The 13,942-nt window shown below is 51.8% G+C and overlaps 1 protein-coding gene across 5 annotated transcripts in view; it reads right to left on the bottom strand.

The window, feature by feature from the left end:
• Positions 1 to 11,172, bottom strand: part of DSCAML1 (DS cell adhesion molecule like 1) — a 516,476-nt gene extending 505,304 nt beyond the window's left edge. For all 5 annotated transcript variants that reach the window (XM_078682268.1, XM_078682269.1, XM_078682271.1 and 2 more), the window contains exon 1: positions 11,039 to 11,172. In XM_078682268.1, coding sequence (XP_078538394.1) covers positions 11,039 to 11,081 — 43 coding nt within the window. In that variant the 5' untranslated portion in view covers positions 11,082 to 11,172. The remainder of the gene's footprint in view (positions 1 to 11,038) is intronic.
• Positions 11,173 to 13,942: the final 2,770 nt, after the last annotated feature.

Genomic DNA, 13,942 nt, shown 5'->3' with positions numbered 1-13,942 from the left:
CTTCTACCCCAAACCTTGAACTCCAACTCCAGGCATCTGCCATTGGGAAGGATGGCCAAATCCAGGTATTTGGGTATCAAGTTCCAGGCCCCTACCAGAGACATTCATGTTCAGATCCAGGCATTTACACACGGTACTGGGGTGTCCAAAATCCAGACATATACCTTTCAAAAAGTGTCTCAATCCAAGTATCAACCCAAGACAGGTGTGTCCAAAACCTTGCATTTGGGTGTCCAAATCCAGCCATCTGCCCACGACAAGGAATTAAAAAAAAAGTTAACTGGGTGTTGAGCACCAGGCACCTACCAGAGACATAAGTGCTCAGATCCAGGCATTTACACCAAGTACAGGGGTGTCCCAAATCCAGACGTCTACTTTAGAAAGGGGTGTCTCTATCCATTTATCCACCCCAGACAGGGGTGTCCAAAACCAGGCATTTGGGCGTCCTAATCCAGCCATCTACCCCAGACAGGGGTGTCCAAATCCAGCCATCTACCCCCAGGCAACGGTGTCCAAATCCAGCCATCCACTCCCAGACAGGGGTGTCCAAATCCTGCCATCCACCCACAGGCAGCGGTGTCCAAATCCAAGTCTCTACCACAGACAGAGGTGTCCAGATCCAGGTATCTACCCATAGACAGGGGTGTTCAAACCCAGGCATCTACCCCATACAGAGGTGTCCACACCCAGGCATCTACCCCCAGACAGGCGTGCAGATCCAGGCATCTACCCCAGACAGAGGTGTCCAGATCCAGGCATCTGCCCCCAGACAGGGGTGTCCAGATCCAGGCATCTGCCCCCAGACAGGGGTGTCCAGATCCAGGCATCTGCCCCCAAACAGGGGTGTCCAGATCCAGGCATCTGCCCCCAGACAGGGGTGTCAAGATCCAGCCATCTACCCCCGGACAGGGGTGTCCAGATCCAGGCATCTACCCCTAACAGAGGTGTCCAGATCCAGGCATCTACCCCCAGACAGAGGTGTCCAAATCCAACCATCTACCCCCAGACAGAGGTGTCCAGATCCAGGCATCTGCCCCCAGACAGGGGTGTCCAGATCCAGGCATCTGCCCCTAACAGAGATGTCCAGATCCAGGCATCTACCCCCAGACAGAGGTTTCCAGATCCAGGCATCTACCCCCAGACAGAGGTGTCCAAATCCAACCATCTACCCCCAGACAGGGGTGTCCAGATCCAGGCATCTGCCCCCAGACAGGGGTGTCCAGATCCAGGCATCTGCCCCCAGACAGGTCCAGATCCAGGCATCTGCCCCCAGACAGGGGTGTCAAGATCCAGCCATCTACCCCCGGACAGGGGTGTCCAGATCCAGGCATCTACCCCTAACAGAGGTGTCCAGATCCAGGCATCTACCCCCAGACAGAGGTGTCCAAATCCAACCATCTACCCCCAGACAGAGGTGTCCAGATCCAGGCATCTGCCCCCAGACAGGGGTGTCCAAATCCAGCCATCTACCCCCGGACAGGGGTGTCCAGATCCAGGCATCTACCCCAGACAGAGGTTTCCAGATCCAGGCATCTACCCCCAGACAGAGGTGTCCAAATCCAACCATCTACCCCCAGACAGAGGTGTTCAGATCCAGGCATCTACCCCATAAAGGGGTGTCCAAATCTAGAACTTTGGAATTCAAAATCCATGCATCTACCTGGGACAAGGTGTCCTAATCCAAGCATCTACCCCAGATGTCCAAATCCAGGCTTTCAGGTTTCTACTCCAGACATGTTTGCCCAAAGTAAGGCATCTGCAGAGTCACCGAAGCCCAAATTCATGCAGTTGCCAAAACCACCAGACCAAAAATCCAAGCATCTTCCCAGGTCCACTTCCAAGCATCTGCCCAGTCGCCGGAGCCTACATCCAATGTTTTGCATCCCAGTTGACTTGCCACAGCCTAAAACTGGGTATTTGCCCCAGTGATCACAGTGCAGATGGAGAGGAGGTTTAGAAACATGGTTATGGTACAAGCTACTACAGTTTTAAGCAGGCATGATGGAGGCAGAGGGCAGGACATAGGAGGAAGACCAGAGCAGAGGCATGCCGAGAAGCAACTTATTTATGAACAAACCCCCACATGCATCAAGCATTTTTGTAGTCGCAAACGGTGCGATTCCTTAAAATCGGCCGTTTGCGAATGCAAAAGTGCTTTTTGGGATGCATGAAGCAATTTTAGAATTCGTAACATGTGTGCGAATTCTAAAATTGCGGGTGCTTTTAAGAAGTCGCAGATGTGCGATTTCTTAAAAGCAATGCATCATTTTTTTAGAAAGTGAAAATTCGCAAATAGGGTGCCAAATTTACCGAGTGGTTGAACCACTCGGTAAATTTGGAAAAAGTGTGTAAAATGTTGAAAATGTTTTTTTTTCAACATTCATGTTACGGACACACATGTCCTTAGGACATGTGTGTGTGCAACATGATGCGAAAAATACATTTCAGGGGTGCATGGGGGGGTCCTTTGGACCCCCCCTGCACCCATGAAATTTTCTAAGTGCCACTCGCAATTTCCATTGACTCCTATGGGCCTTTTGGCCCATAGGAATCAATGGGAATTGCGAAAATTAAGTTAAGAAATCGGTATTTCTTTGGGATTCGGTAAAAATTGCGATTTTTACCGAATCCCAAAAGAATACCGAAAATATTGATGCATATCATTTTGCATTTCTTAATTTGCGATTCCTTATTTTTCGCAAATTAAGAAATGCAAAAAGTCACAATGATGCATGTGGGGGAAAAATTCATACTTAAGAGGTGAATGAGACTGGCTTGTGGACAGTACATACAAGAGGCCCTGAAATGTCCTCTGTCTTTGCTTCAGGAGATTTATACGGTTCCAGTTGCCTAGCATATACATATGCCCATGGGATGCAGCAAATACCCCCGCAGGAGGTGGCCATAGCCACCACAGGATGCAGCCAATGCCACCATGGGGTGACACCAGTGCCACCATGGGATGCTGACAATGCCACTATGGGATGCTGACAATGCCACCATGGGATGCTGATAATGCCACAGTGGGATACGGCCAATGCCACCATGGGATACGGCCAATGCCACCATGGGATACAGCCAATGCCATCATGGGATGCCACCATGGGATACGGCCAATGCCATCATGGGATGCCACCATGGGATACGGCCAATACCACCATGGGATGCCACCATGGGATGCCACAATGGGATACAGCCAATGCCACCATGGGATGCCACCATGGGATATGGCCAATACCACAATGGGATACCACCATGGGATACCGTCAATACCACCATGGGATACCGTCAATACCACCATGGGATGCCACAATGGGATACAGCCAATGCCACCATGGGATGCCACCATGGGATACGGTGAATGCCACTAATGCGGGTATAACCTACATCAAGAGAAGTGGCGCTACATGAAGGCCTGGCATTGCTCAGGGGTTAGGCTCAAGTGCTCACTGTGCCTGGGTCAGGGTTAATACATGGGTAGGCCGTCAGGATTCTGCCCTGCCAGGGGTAGAGTAAATGCAGTGCAAAGAGTGGCAGAGGTAATTCTCACAGCACCTGTCTTTCTAGCTGATGCCTCTGCCCGGCAATACCAAGGTCCGAGGTTTTGTAGGATACACGTTTTTCAGGGTCGGAGGTAAAGCTCAGGGGCCCAGACCTGCCCTGGACAACGGTAGTAAGTGGGCATAGTGCCAGTATGCTGAAGAGTCACAGACTGGGTGTTAGTGTCGGGTTTGGTTAACTTCTTTCGCTCAGACGACCCCTGTAGTCTCATTTTTTGTGAGAACGGCAATGTGTGTTCTCACTACCGATTCCTTGAAAGAGGTTCGTATCCCAGCCCCCCACCCTCCTGTCTGCAACTAAGGGGTTATGTCCAGGCTTGCCCAGGTAGGGGGGGGGAGTTATCTCCCTCTGTAGCACGCACACCCCTCCCCCCACCAAACACACACACACCCGGCAGTGAATGCTTATGAAAGAGCAGCCTTGCAGCGGTGGCAGCACACCAACACAGCGGGTCCATATGGCCATACATGCCTTCCCTTGGTCCTCCGGGAACGAGCAGTCCCAAATATCACCAGAAGGTAAAACATCTTGATATCAATCAGGTACCGCCCACAAAACAAACCGGATCTCTAACTGGGCCCTTAACAATCAGATCGGCAAGCACCAGACAACAACCAAAAACAATATTGTTCAGCAAGCACCACCCTCCAAAAATTCCCCAGCTTGACCATGAGGCCATGAGGGTGTCCGCGACTGGACCCACCCAAAACCAAAACCACGGTCCTTTTCAATAAATAGAACCCACCCAACAAAAAACAAATCCTTAGCAAACAAACTAAAACCAACCTCACCCAAACCAAGAACTCTGTGCAACAAATGACCTTCTGAAACGAGCCCTGTTGGCAGTGTACAGCAAGCAACCTCACATCCTCAAAACACACCCAACAGCGGGCCCTGCTCCGAATCAAGCCTGCTGACGTTTCAAATAGGAAAACACCCTTGAAACTAAAATGTCGTCGGAACCTTCAAACCAAATAGATACACGATAAGCATAAGCCCAAAAAAACACGGCCACAGCTATGTCCGGCGCTGGAAGCCCCCAACCCAGGAACCCACATAAACGCACAACCCTCTCCAGACAGACCCCAAACCCACAATCCTGTCCAGCAATCAGATCCTACCAAAACAACCCTGCATACCTCACCAACAGAACCCGCACTTACTCTCTAGCTAGAACTCTGACCCCACACACCAACCCCACAATCATGTCCCATCGTTAGAACACCCAGAAACAAACCAACAACTCTGTCCTGCGCTCAGAGGCCCCAATCCAAATACACAGCTCTATCCCGCATTTAGCTCCCAAAAGCAAATGTACGTCCAACACCCGGACCCGCAAGCTTGTCCCACTCTCATAATCCAAAACCAAACTCCCCGTACTATCCAACACACAGAACACCAAACAACCCTTTCCAACACCGAGCTCCCTCACCTCAAATCACACCCACAATCCTGCGTGACACTCAGACCCACAAACAAAATCCAACCCTTTTAAACAGAAGCCACATCTACTCTCTAGTCAGCCGCACTCAGACACCCTCAGACTAAACACACCATCCTGCGTGACACTCAGACCCACAAACAAAATCCAACCCTTTTAAACAGAAGCCACATCTACTCTCTAGTCAGCAGCACTCAGACACCCTCAAACCAAACACACCGCCCTGCGTGACACTCAGACCCACAAACAAAATCCAACCCTTTTAAACAGAAGCCACATCTACTCTCTAGTCAGCAGCACTCAGACATCCTCAAACCAAACACACCATCCTGCGTGACACTCAGACCCACAAACAAAATCCAACCCTTTTAAACAGAAGCCACATCTACTCTCTAGTCAGCCGCACTCAGACACCCTCAGACCAAACACACCATCCTGCGTGACACTCAGATCCACAAACAAAATCCAACCCTTTTAAACAGAAGCCACGTCTACTCTCTGGTCAGCAGCACTCAGACACCCTCAAACCAAACACACCGCCCTGCGTGACACTCAGACCCACAAACAAAATCCAACCCTTTTAAACAGAAGCCACATCTACTCTCTAGTCAGCCGCACTCAGACACCCTCAGACCAAACACACCATCCTGCGTGACACTCAGATCCACAAACAAAATCCAACCCTTTTAAACAGAAGCCACGTCTACTCTCTGGTCAGCAGCACTCAGACACCCTCAAACCAAACACACCGCCCTGCGTGACACTCAGACCCACAAACAAAATCCAACCCTTTTAAACAGAAGCCACATCTACTCTCTAGTCAGCAGCACTCAGACACCCTCAAACCAAACACACCATCCTGCGTGACACTCAGATCCACAAACAAAATCCAACCCTTTTAAACAGAAGCCACATCTACTCTCTAGTCAGCCGCACTCAGACACCCTCAGACCAAACACACCATCCTGCGTGACACTCAGACCCACAAAACAAATCCAACCCTTTTAAACAGAAGCCACATCTACTCTCTAGTCAGCCGCACTCAGACACCCTCAAACCAAACACACCGCCCTGCGTGACACTCAGACCCACAAACAAAATCCAACCCTTTTAAACAGAAGCCACATCTACTCTCTGGTCAGCAGCACTCAGACACCCTCAAACCAAACACACCGCCCTGCGTGACACTCAGACTCACAAAATAAATCCAACCCTTTTAAACAGAAGCCACGTCTACTCTCTGGTCAGCAGCACTCAGACACCCTCAAACCAAACACACCGCCCTGCGTGACACTCAGACTCACAAAATAAATCCAACCCTTTTAAACAGAAGCCACATCTACTCTCTAGTCAGCAGCACTCAGACACCCTCAAACCAAACACACCACAAAATAAATCGAGCGCCTTGCGCATCAAATCCGGAGACAGATCCCCACCCCTAACGGCAGCAAGAGCACCACAACATAGCCATCTGTGCACTCCAGACAAGAGACCACCTTAGCAATGAGACCCCTCTTCCCCGCACCCTCAACAACCCTGCGCACATCGGTATGGCGACCACCCAACAGTGAGACAGCTTCACATCCAATCTCCACACTCCAGGGCACTCCGAACCAGAGATCACCGCAGCAAGAGACACCTCAAACCCCCTCTGCGCTCCAGAGGAGACATCTCCTCAAGAACAGAGACCACCGCAGCAAGAGACACCTCAAACCATCTCCGCGCTCCAGAGGAGACATCTCCGCAAGAACAGAGATCACCACCGCAAGAGACACCTCAAACCCCCTCTGCGCTCTAGAGGAGACATCTCCGCAAGAACAGAGACCACCGCAGCAAGAGACACCTCAAACCATCGCCGCGCTCCAGAGGAGACATCTCCGCAAGAACAGAGATCACCGCGCCAAGAGACACCTCAAGCCATCTCTGCGCTCTAGAGGAGACATCTCCGCAAGAACAGAGACCACCACAGCAAGAGACACCTCAAACCCCCTCTGCGCTCCAGAGGAGACATCTCCGCAAGAACAGAGATCACCACCACAAGAGACACCTCAAACCCCCTCTGCGCTCCAGAGGAGACATCTCCTCAAGAACAGAGACCACCGCAGCAAGAGACACCTCAAAGTCCCTCTGCACTCCAGATGAGACATCTCCGCAAGAACAGAGACCACCACCGCAAGAGACACCTCAAACCATCTCTGCACTCTAGAGGAGACATCTCCGCAAGAACAGAGACCACCACCGCAAGAGACACCTCAAACCCCCTCTGCACTCCAGATGAGACACCTCCGCATGAACAGAGACCACCGCGGCAAGAGACACCTCAAACACCCACTGCGCTCTAGAGGAGACACCTCCGCAAGAACAGAGATCAAAGCAGCAAGAGACACCTCAAACCATCTCTGCACTCTAGAGGAGACATCTCCGCAAGAACAGAGACCACCACCGCAAGAGACACCTCAAACCATCTCTGCGCTCTAGAGGAGACATCTCCACAAGAACAGAGACCACCACCGCAAGAGACACCTCAAACCATCTCTGCGCTCTAGAGGAGACATCTCCACAAGAACAGAGACCACCACCGCAAGAGACACCTCAAACCCCCTCTGCACTCCAGACGAGACATCTCCGCAAGAACAGAGACCACCACCGCAAGAGACACCTCAAACCATCTCTGCACTCCAGAGGAGACATCTCCACAAGAACAGAGACCACCACCGCAAGAGACACCTCAAACCATCTCTGCACTCTAGAGGAGACATCTCCGCAAGAACAGAGACCACCACCGCAAGAGACACCTCAAACCCTCTCTGCACTCTAGAGGAGACATCTCCACAAAAACAGAGATCACCGCGCCAAGAGACACCTCAAGCCATCTCTGCACTCTAGAGGAGACATCTCCACAAAAACAGAGACCACCGCGCCAAGAGACACCTCAAACCCCCCTCTGCGCTCCAGGAGACCACCGCAGCAAGAGACACCTCAAACCATCTCCGCGCTCCAGAGGAGACATCTCCGCAAGAACAGAGACCACCGGAGAAAGAGACACCTCAAACCCCCCTCTGCGCTCCAGGAGACCACCGCAGCAAGAGACACCTCAAACCCCCTCTGCGCTCCAGAGGAGACATCTCCGCAAGAACAGAGACCACCGGAGAAAGAGACACCTCAAACCCCCCTCTGCGCTCCAGGAGACCACCGCAGCAAGAGACACCTCAAACCATCTCCGCGCTCCAGAGGAGACATCTCCGCAAGAACAGAGACCACCACCGCAAGAGACACCTCAAACCATCTCTGCACTCTAGAGGAGACATCTCCACAAAAACAGAGATCACCGCGCCAAGAGACACCTCAAGCCATCTCTGCACTCTAGAGGAGACATCTCCACAAAAACAGAGACCACCACGCCAAGAGACACCTCAAACCCCCTCTGCGCTCCAGAGGAGACATCTCCGCAAGAACAGAGACCACCGGAGAAAGAGACACCTCAAACCCCCCTCTGCGCTCCAGGAGACCACCGCAGCAAGAGACACCTCAAACCATCTCCGCGCTCCAGAGGAGACATCTCCGCAAGAACAGAGACCACCGGAGAAAGAGACACCTCAAACCCCCCTCTGCGCTCCAGGAGACCACCGCAGCAAGAGACACCTCAAACCCCCTCTGCGCTCTAGAGGAGACATCTCCGCAAGAACAGAGACCACCGGAGAAAGAGACACCTCAAACCCCCCTCTGCGCTCTAGAGGAGACATCTCCGCAAGAACAGAGACCACCGGAGAAAGAGACACCTCAAACCCCCCTCTGCGCTCTAGAGGAGACATCTCCGCAAGAACAGAGACCACCGCAGCAAGAGACACCTCAAACCATCTCCGCGCTCCAGAGGAGACATCTCCGCAAGAACAGAGACCACCGGAGAAAGAGACATCTCAAACCCCCCTCTGCGCTCCAGGAGACCACCACAGCAAGAGACATCTCAAACCCCCTCTGCGCTCTAGAGGAGACACCTCCACAAGAACAGAGACCACCGCAGCAAGAGACACCTCAAACCATCTCCGCGCTCCAGAGGAGACATCTCCGCAAGAACAGAGATCACCACCGCAAGAGACACCTCAAACCCCCTCTGCGCTCTAGAGGAGACATCTCCGCAAGAACAGAGACCACCGCAGCAAGAGACACCTCAAACCATCTCCGCGCTCTAGAGGAGACACCTCCGCAAGAACAGAGACCACCGCAAGAGACACCTCAAACCCCCTCTGCGCTCTAGAGGAGACATCTCCGCAAGAACAGAGATCACCACCGCAAGAGACACCTCAAACCCCCCTCTGCGCTCCAGGAGACCACCACCGCAAGAGACACCTTAAACCATCTCTGCGCTCCAGGAGACCACCACCGCAAGAGACACCTCAAACTATCACTGCACTCTAGAGGAGACATCTCCGCAAGAACAGAGACCACCGGAGAAAGAGACACCTCAAACCCCCCCTCTGCGCTCTAGAGGAGACATCTCCGCAAGAACAGAGACCACCGCAGCAAGAGACACCTCAAACCATCTCCGCGCTCCAGAGGAGACATCTCCGCAAGAACAGAGACCACCGGAGAAAGAGACATCTCAAACCCCCCTCTGCGCTCCAGGAGACCACCACAGCAAGAGACATCTCAAACCCCCTCTGCGCTCTAGAGGAGACACCTCAACAAGAACAGAGACCACCGCAGCAAGAGACACCTCAAACCATCTCCGCGCTCCAGAGGAGACATCTCCGCAAGAACAGAGATCACCACCGCAAGAGACACCTCAAACCCCCTCTGCGCTCTAGAGGAGACATCTCCGCAAGAACAGAGACCACCGCAGCAAGAGACACCTCAAACCATCTCCGCGCTCTAGAGGAGACACCTCCGCAAGAACAGAGACCACCGCAAGAGACACCTCAAACCCCCTCTGCGCTCTAGAGGAGACATCTCCGCAAGAACAGAGATCACCACCGCAAGAGACACCTCAAACCCCCCTCTGCGCTCCAGGAGACCACCACCGCAAGAGACACCTTAAACCATCTCTGCGCTCCAGGAGACCACCACCGCAAGAGACACCTCAAACTATCACTGCACTCCAGAGGAGACATCTCCGCAAGAACAGAGACTCCCAGAGTAACGACACACCTTCTCACCTCCGTGTGCTACAGAACAATGACCAGCGAAGCAAGAGTCCACCTCAAACCACAGTTACACTGTAAAACAGAGACGAAAACAACACGACAAGCACTCTGAGAAAGCTAGAGACGCTCCTGAAGAGACCTCTCAAGACGCCGATGGGTGTTATGGAAGGGGGGCGGCTGACTAACTCCGAACAGAGGCCAGTCCGAAGCCCTTTGCCCTCGAGAACTGCCTCCTTTCTAGAAGGAAGCCCCGTGCACCCCAAGAGGTGCAAGTTAGGGGCTCATATCCGACCCCCTGCGCCAGGGCAGGCTTTGAATCAGAAGCAGGGCTCTACCCTGCCGCCTCATCAGGGAGATTAACCGAGGCTGGCTGTGGAGGTGGGGTGGGGGCTGCAGAACAGGGAAAAACACACTCATTAGGGAAGTCATTAGGAAGCTATGGCTAATTATAAAACCGCACAATCAGGGAGCATTCTTTCTGCTACGTACCAGACGAACCCTGCGCGTTTTTTTTATCTGCATTTTTGCATATCGAATCCGGAGTGGGAATATTCACGATTAATTATTCACGATAGGCAGCAGATCAGTCATCGCATTTGCATTTTCTCTCCTTTTGTCTGCTTAAGGTGCATCAGATATTAGCTGCAGAATTTCCTCGCCAATAAAACACAGGTTCGCCTCTCCCCCAAAAAGTAGATAAAACAGAATAAAACAGAACGCAAACGGAACTAGAGGTATAAGCCACCGATTCACAAGCACAGCAAAACAATGAAGAAAGTGTCATGCAATCAGCGGAAAACAAGCCGCCCTTCCCCTTTCTGCGCAAAAGAGAGAAGTGAGGAGGGAACTGGAGTAAAAAGTGAGTAGGAGCTCTGGGGGGCACCTGGCCGCCTACCTTTGTGGACGGAGTACAGCAGGAGGAGGGTTACCAGCCACATGCCATAAAAGCGCCTCGCCGCCCTGGGGTGCTATAGCGCCTCTGGTCCCGGGGGTGTGTAGCGCTTCGAGTCCCTGCCGTCCCCCCACTGCCTGGCTCCGCACTAGCGCCGGGCTCGGCTCTCTGAGCCGAGGAGCCGGGCTCCTCCCCGGCTCCTCCCCGGCCCGCCGCAGCCACTCCCGGGGAGGCAGGGCCGGGGCCCCGCCCCGGAGGGAGGGGGCCGCCCGCCGGCCTCCTGTCAGTGAGGGGGTGGAGGTGTGAGATTCGGGGGAGGTTATCACTCTGTGTTATCGGAGCGAGAGAGGGGGGGAAGCTGTGTTTGTGTGATGATCGCCTTTCATGGGCACGGCTCCCCTGGGCAGCACCTGTACCTGGCGTGCCCCCCCCCCCCCCCCGGAGTCTGACTGGGGGCTCTCTCTCTCTCGAGGGGCTCCAGATGGACAAAATGTGTGTGTTGGGGGCTGTCACGTGAGACCCTGTTTCGGGAGGGAGACTGGATTCCATGTTACCATCTGAAAGCTGCTTTTTCTGCTAAAACATTCAGTGAAACCGAGACCCCGTGTCTGCGCTGCCTCGCTACCCACTGCTTTACCCCTGTCCTTGGTTTTACTCCTGCCTGGCTCCGCGGACTGTGGGCGGTCGAGGAGCCCCGAATTCACCATTCGATGTCTTCAACATGATCGAGGAAGACAGGAGCTCAGCTCACAGGAGAAGTCTAGAACCCACTTGAAAAGGCTGGGACTCACCCAAAGAAAAAGAACACACATTTCTAGGAACTCAAAACAAAAAATGTAACTGGGCTCAGAGGTCTAGACAGCCATCCAAGAGCCTGGACCATTCCACAGTGAAATCTAGAATCAATCATAAAGCTAATATCTCACGACAAGCATGTAACCCCCTCAAAGATGTCTAGAAAAAACCTCACCCAACCTAGAACATCTCAGCAACAAGTCGAGAACACACAAAGGTACTCCCTGCACATAGACCATGGAACATGTCGATCCTCAAGTATTGCATTGCTGCTTCAAAACATCTCCCCCCTCTCCCAGGTGCTCCTCATTTGCATGAGTAAAATTCATTTCCCCAATATTGTAATATCTCGGGGCTCCTGTGCTTTAAGAAACCCATAGCAACACAACTACCAATACTACCATGATGATGGTGACCTTCCTTTTTATTCATTAAATAATTCATTAATAGAAGCTCTATTATTATTATTTGAACTACTGCTACCACTAATAATACCAGACTGGCACATTAATTTGAATTTGTGATCTGGAGTCTACCATCAGATCTCAGCCGCAGTAACTCAACCCAGCGAGCTGACTTCTTCAGACTGGAACACTTGACCAACAGGTTGAACGCAGATCTGATTCCCCATCTTTCCATCTGTGTTCCCTGAAAAAAAGATAACATTAAATCTAAGATGTGGTTTACAAGGGTGTAATGGAGGCTACTGAACAAAACCGCGAAAGACCTGAAAGTCACAAGTTAAGATTGCACGCTGACTTAATCAACCCCCACTGTACTCACTCAACCTTAACTACCACCCCTGCCTTAAACTCGTTCCGGCATCAAACATCTTTTCATGCATACAATACCTATACATAATGTACAATATCACAAATTACGTCTATTATTTATATGTGCAAGAAGTGCATTATTTAACACAATAACATAACCTACAGTCCAATAAATTACAGTAGTGTGTGCTTTTCAAAATATTTGACTTCAAACAAGGATATTCACGTGCTTTAATAAAGGATGCAATTTGTGATATTATAGAAGTTGTAGTGTGGGGGGAGGCATTACCTGCTTTTACTCCACCTTCCTTGACTAGGGCAGGTGGTGGTATATTATTTCCCTAGCCCCACCTGCCCACAGCGGGGTCAGTGTGTGGATTTCCCATTCACCTTCCCCATAAGCATGTGAGGTATATTTAGGGTCTAACTGGCCTATAGAGCAATCTGGGAGTGCCAGACAGGCCAGTCTGACAGGTCAGTGTGTGGGCAGATTTTGTGACTGTGTGTGGGCCAGTTTTGTGGTATCGTGGCAGAGTTTGTGGCTGTGTGTGGACTGGAGTTGTAAGCATCTTTAAATAAAGACAAGGCGGCAGTAACAAGGAGCACTGTGCAGGATTTGAACCAATCACACTTAGTGGGTAGCAGGTCCGAACTGGCCATAGCGGGCACCGGGCAATCACCAGGTGTGCCGCACGGGTGGGGCCGGTTTTGGGACCCTGGGTGCCGTTTTTGCAGCATAGCTGCAAAATCGTCCCTGTAACAAAATCGGCAGAAAACCGGCCCTGGCAAAGAGCTCAGTGGCGCCCCCAACCCCTGGGGGGATGGGTGGGGGGGGGGGGGGGCAGCACTTTGCCAGGGCCAGTTTTGGTTCCCTGTCCGGCCCTGGTGGGTAGAACAGAAGGGATGTGTTTATGTTTCTATTTTTTTGATAGGGAAGGAACATGATGAATTTGACTGCTGCCTTTCGCTAACATTTCTCTCATATTACCATGCACATTGCCTGCAGCATGCTCAAATATCAGTGGTTGACCACCTTCAGAGAACACCCAGTAAGCATGTCTTAGAAAGTGTCTTAGAAAGTGCAAAGTTGCTTGGTTTGCAAATGTGGGTTCAATTTTTTTTCTACTCGGTTCTTATATGCGGGACACTTTTATTTTGGTGATGGGCCTATTTTATGCCCAAGTCCGCCAACATTTTATGTTTGCCCAATCATGAACAGATGGGTAGGTTTCCCTCTTGACTTGCGACAGTATTGTCGACAGGCGACACAGATATTTTTGGGAGGTTTAGTTGCTACCTCTCTCCTAGCCTCCAGCAAGGGGATTCATAGATTTACAGG

This window comes from Lissotriton helveticus, chromosome 3_1 (assembly GCF_964261635.1).
Source record: "Lissotriton helveticus chromosome 3_1, aLisHel1.1, whole genome shotgun sequence".
Taxonomy (NCBI): Eukaryota; Metazoa; Chordata; class Amphibia; order Caudata; family Salamandridae; genus Lissotriton; species Lissotriton helveticus.
Note: the sequence above shows the minus strand (reverse complement) of the source record. Positions and strands in the feature narration are given on the sequence as shown.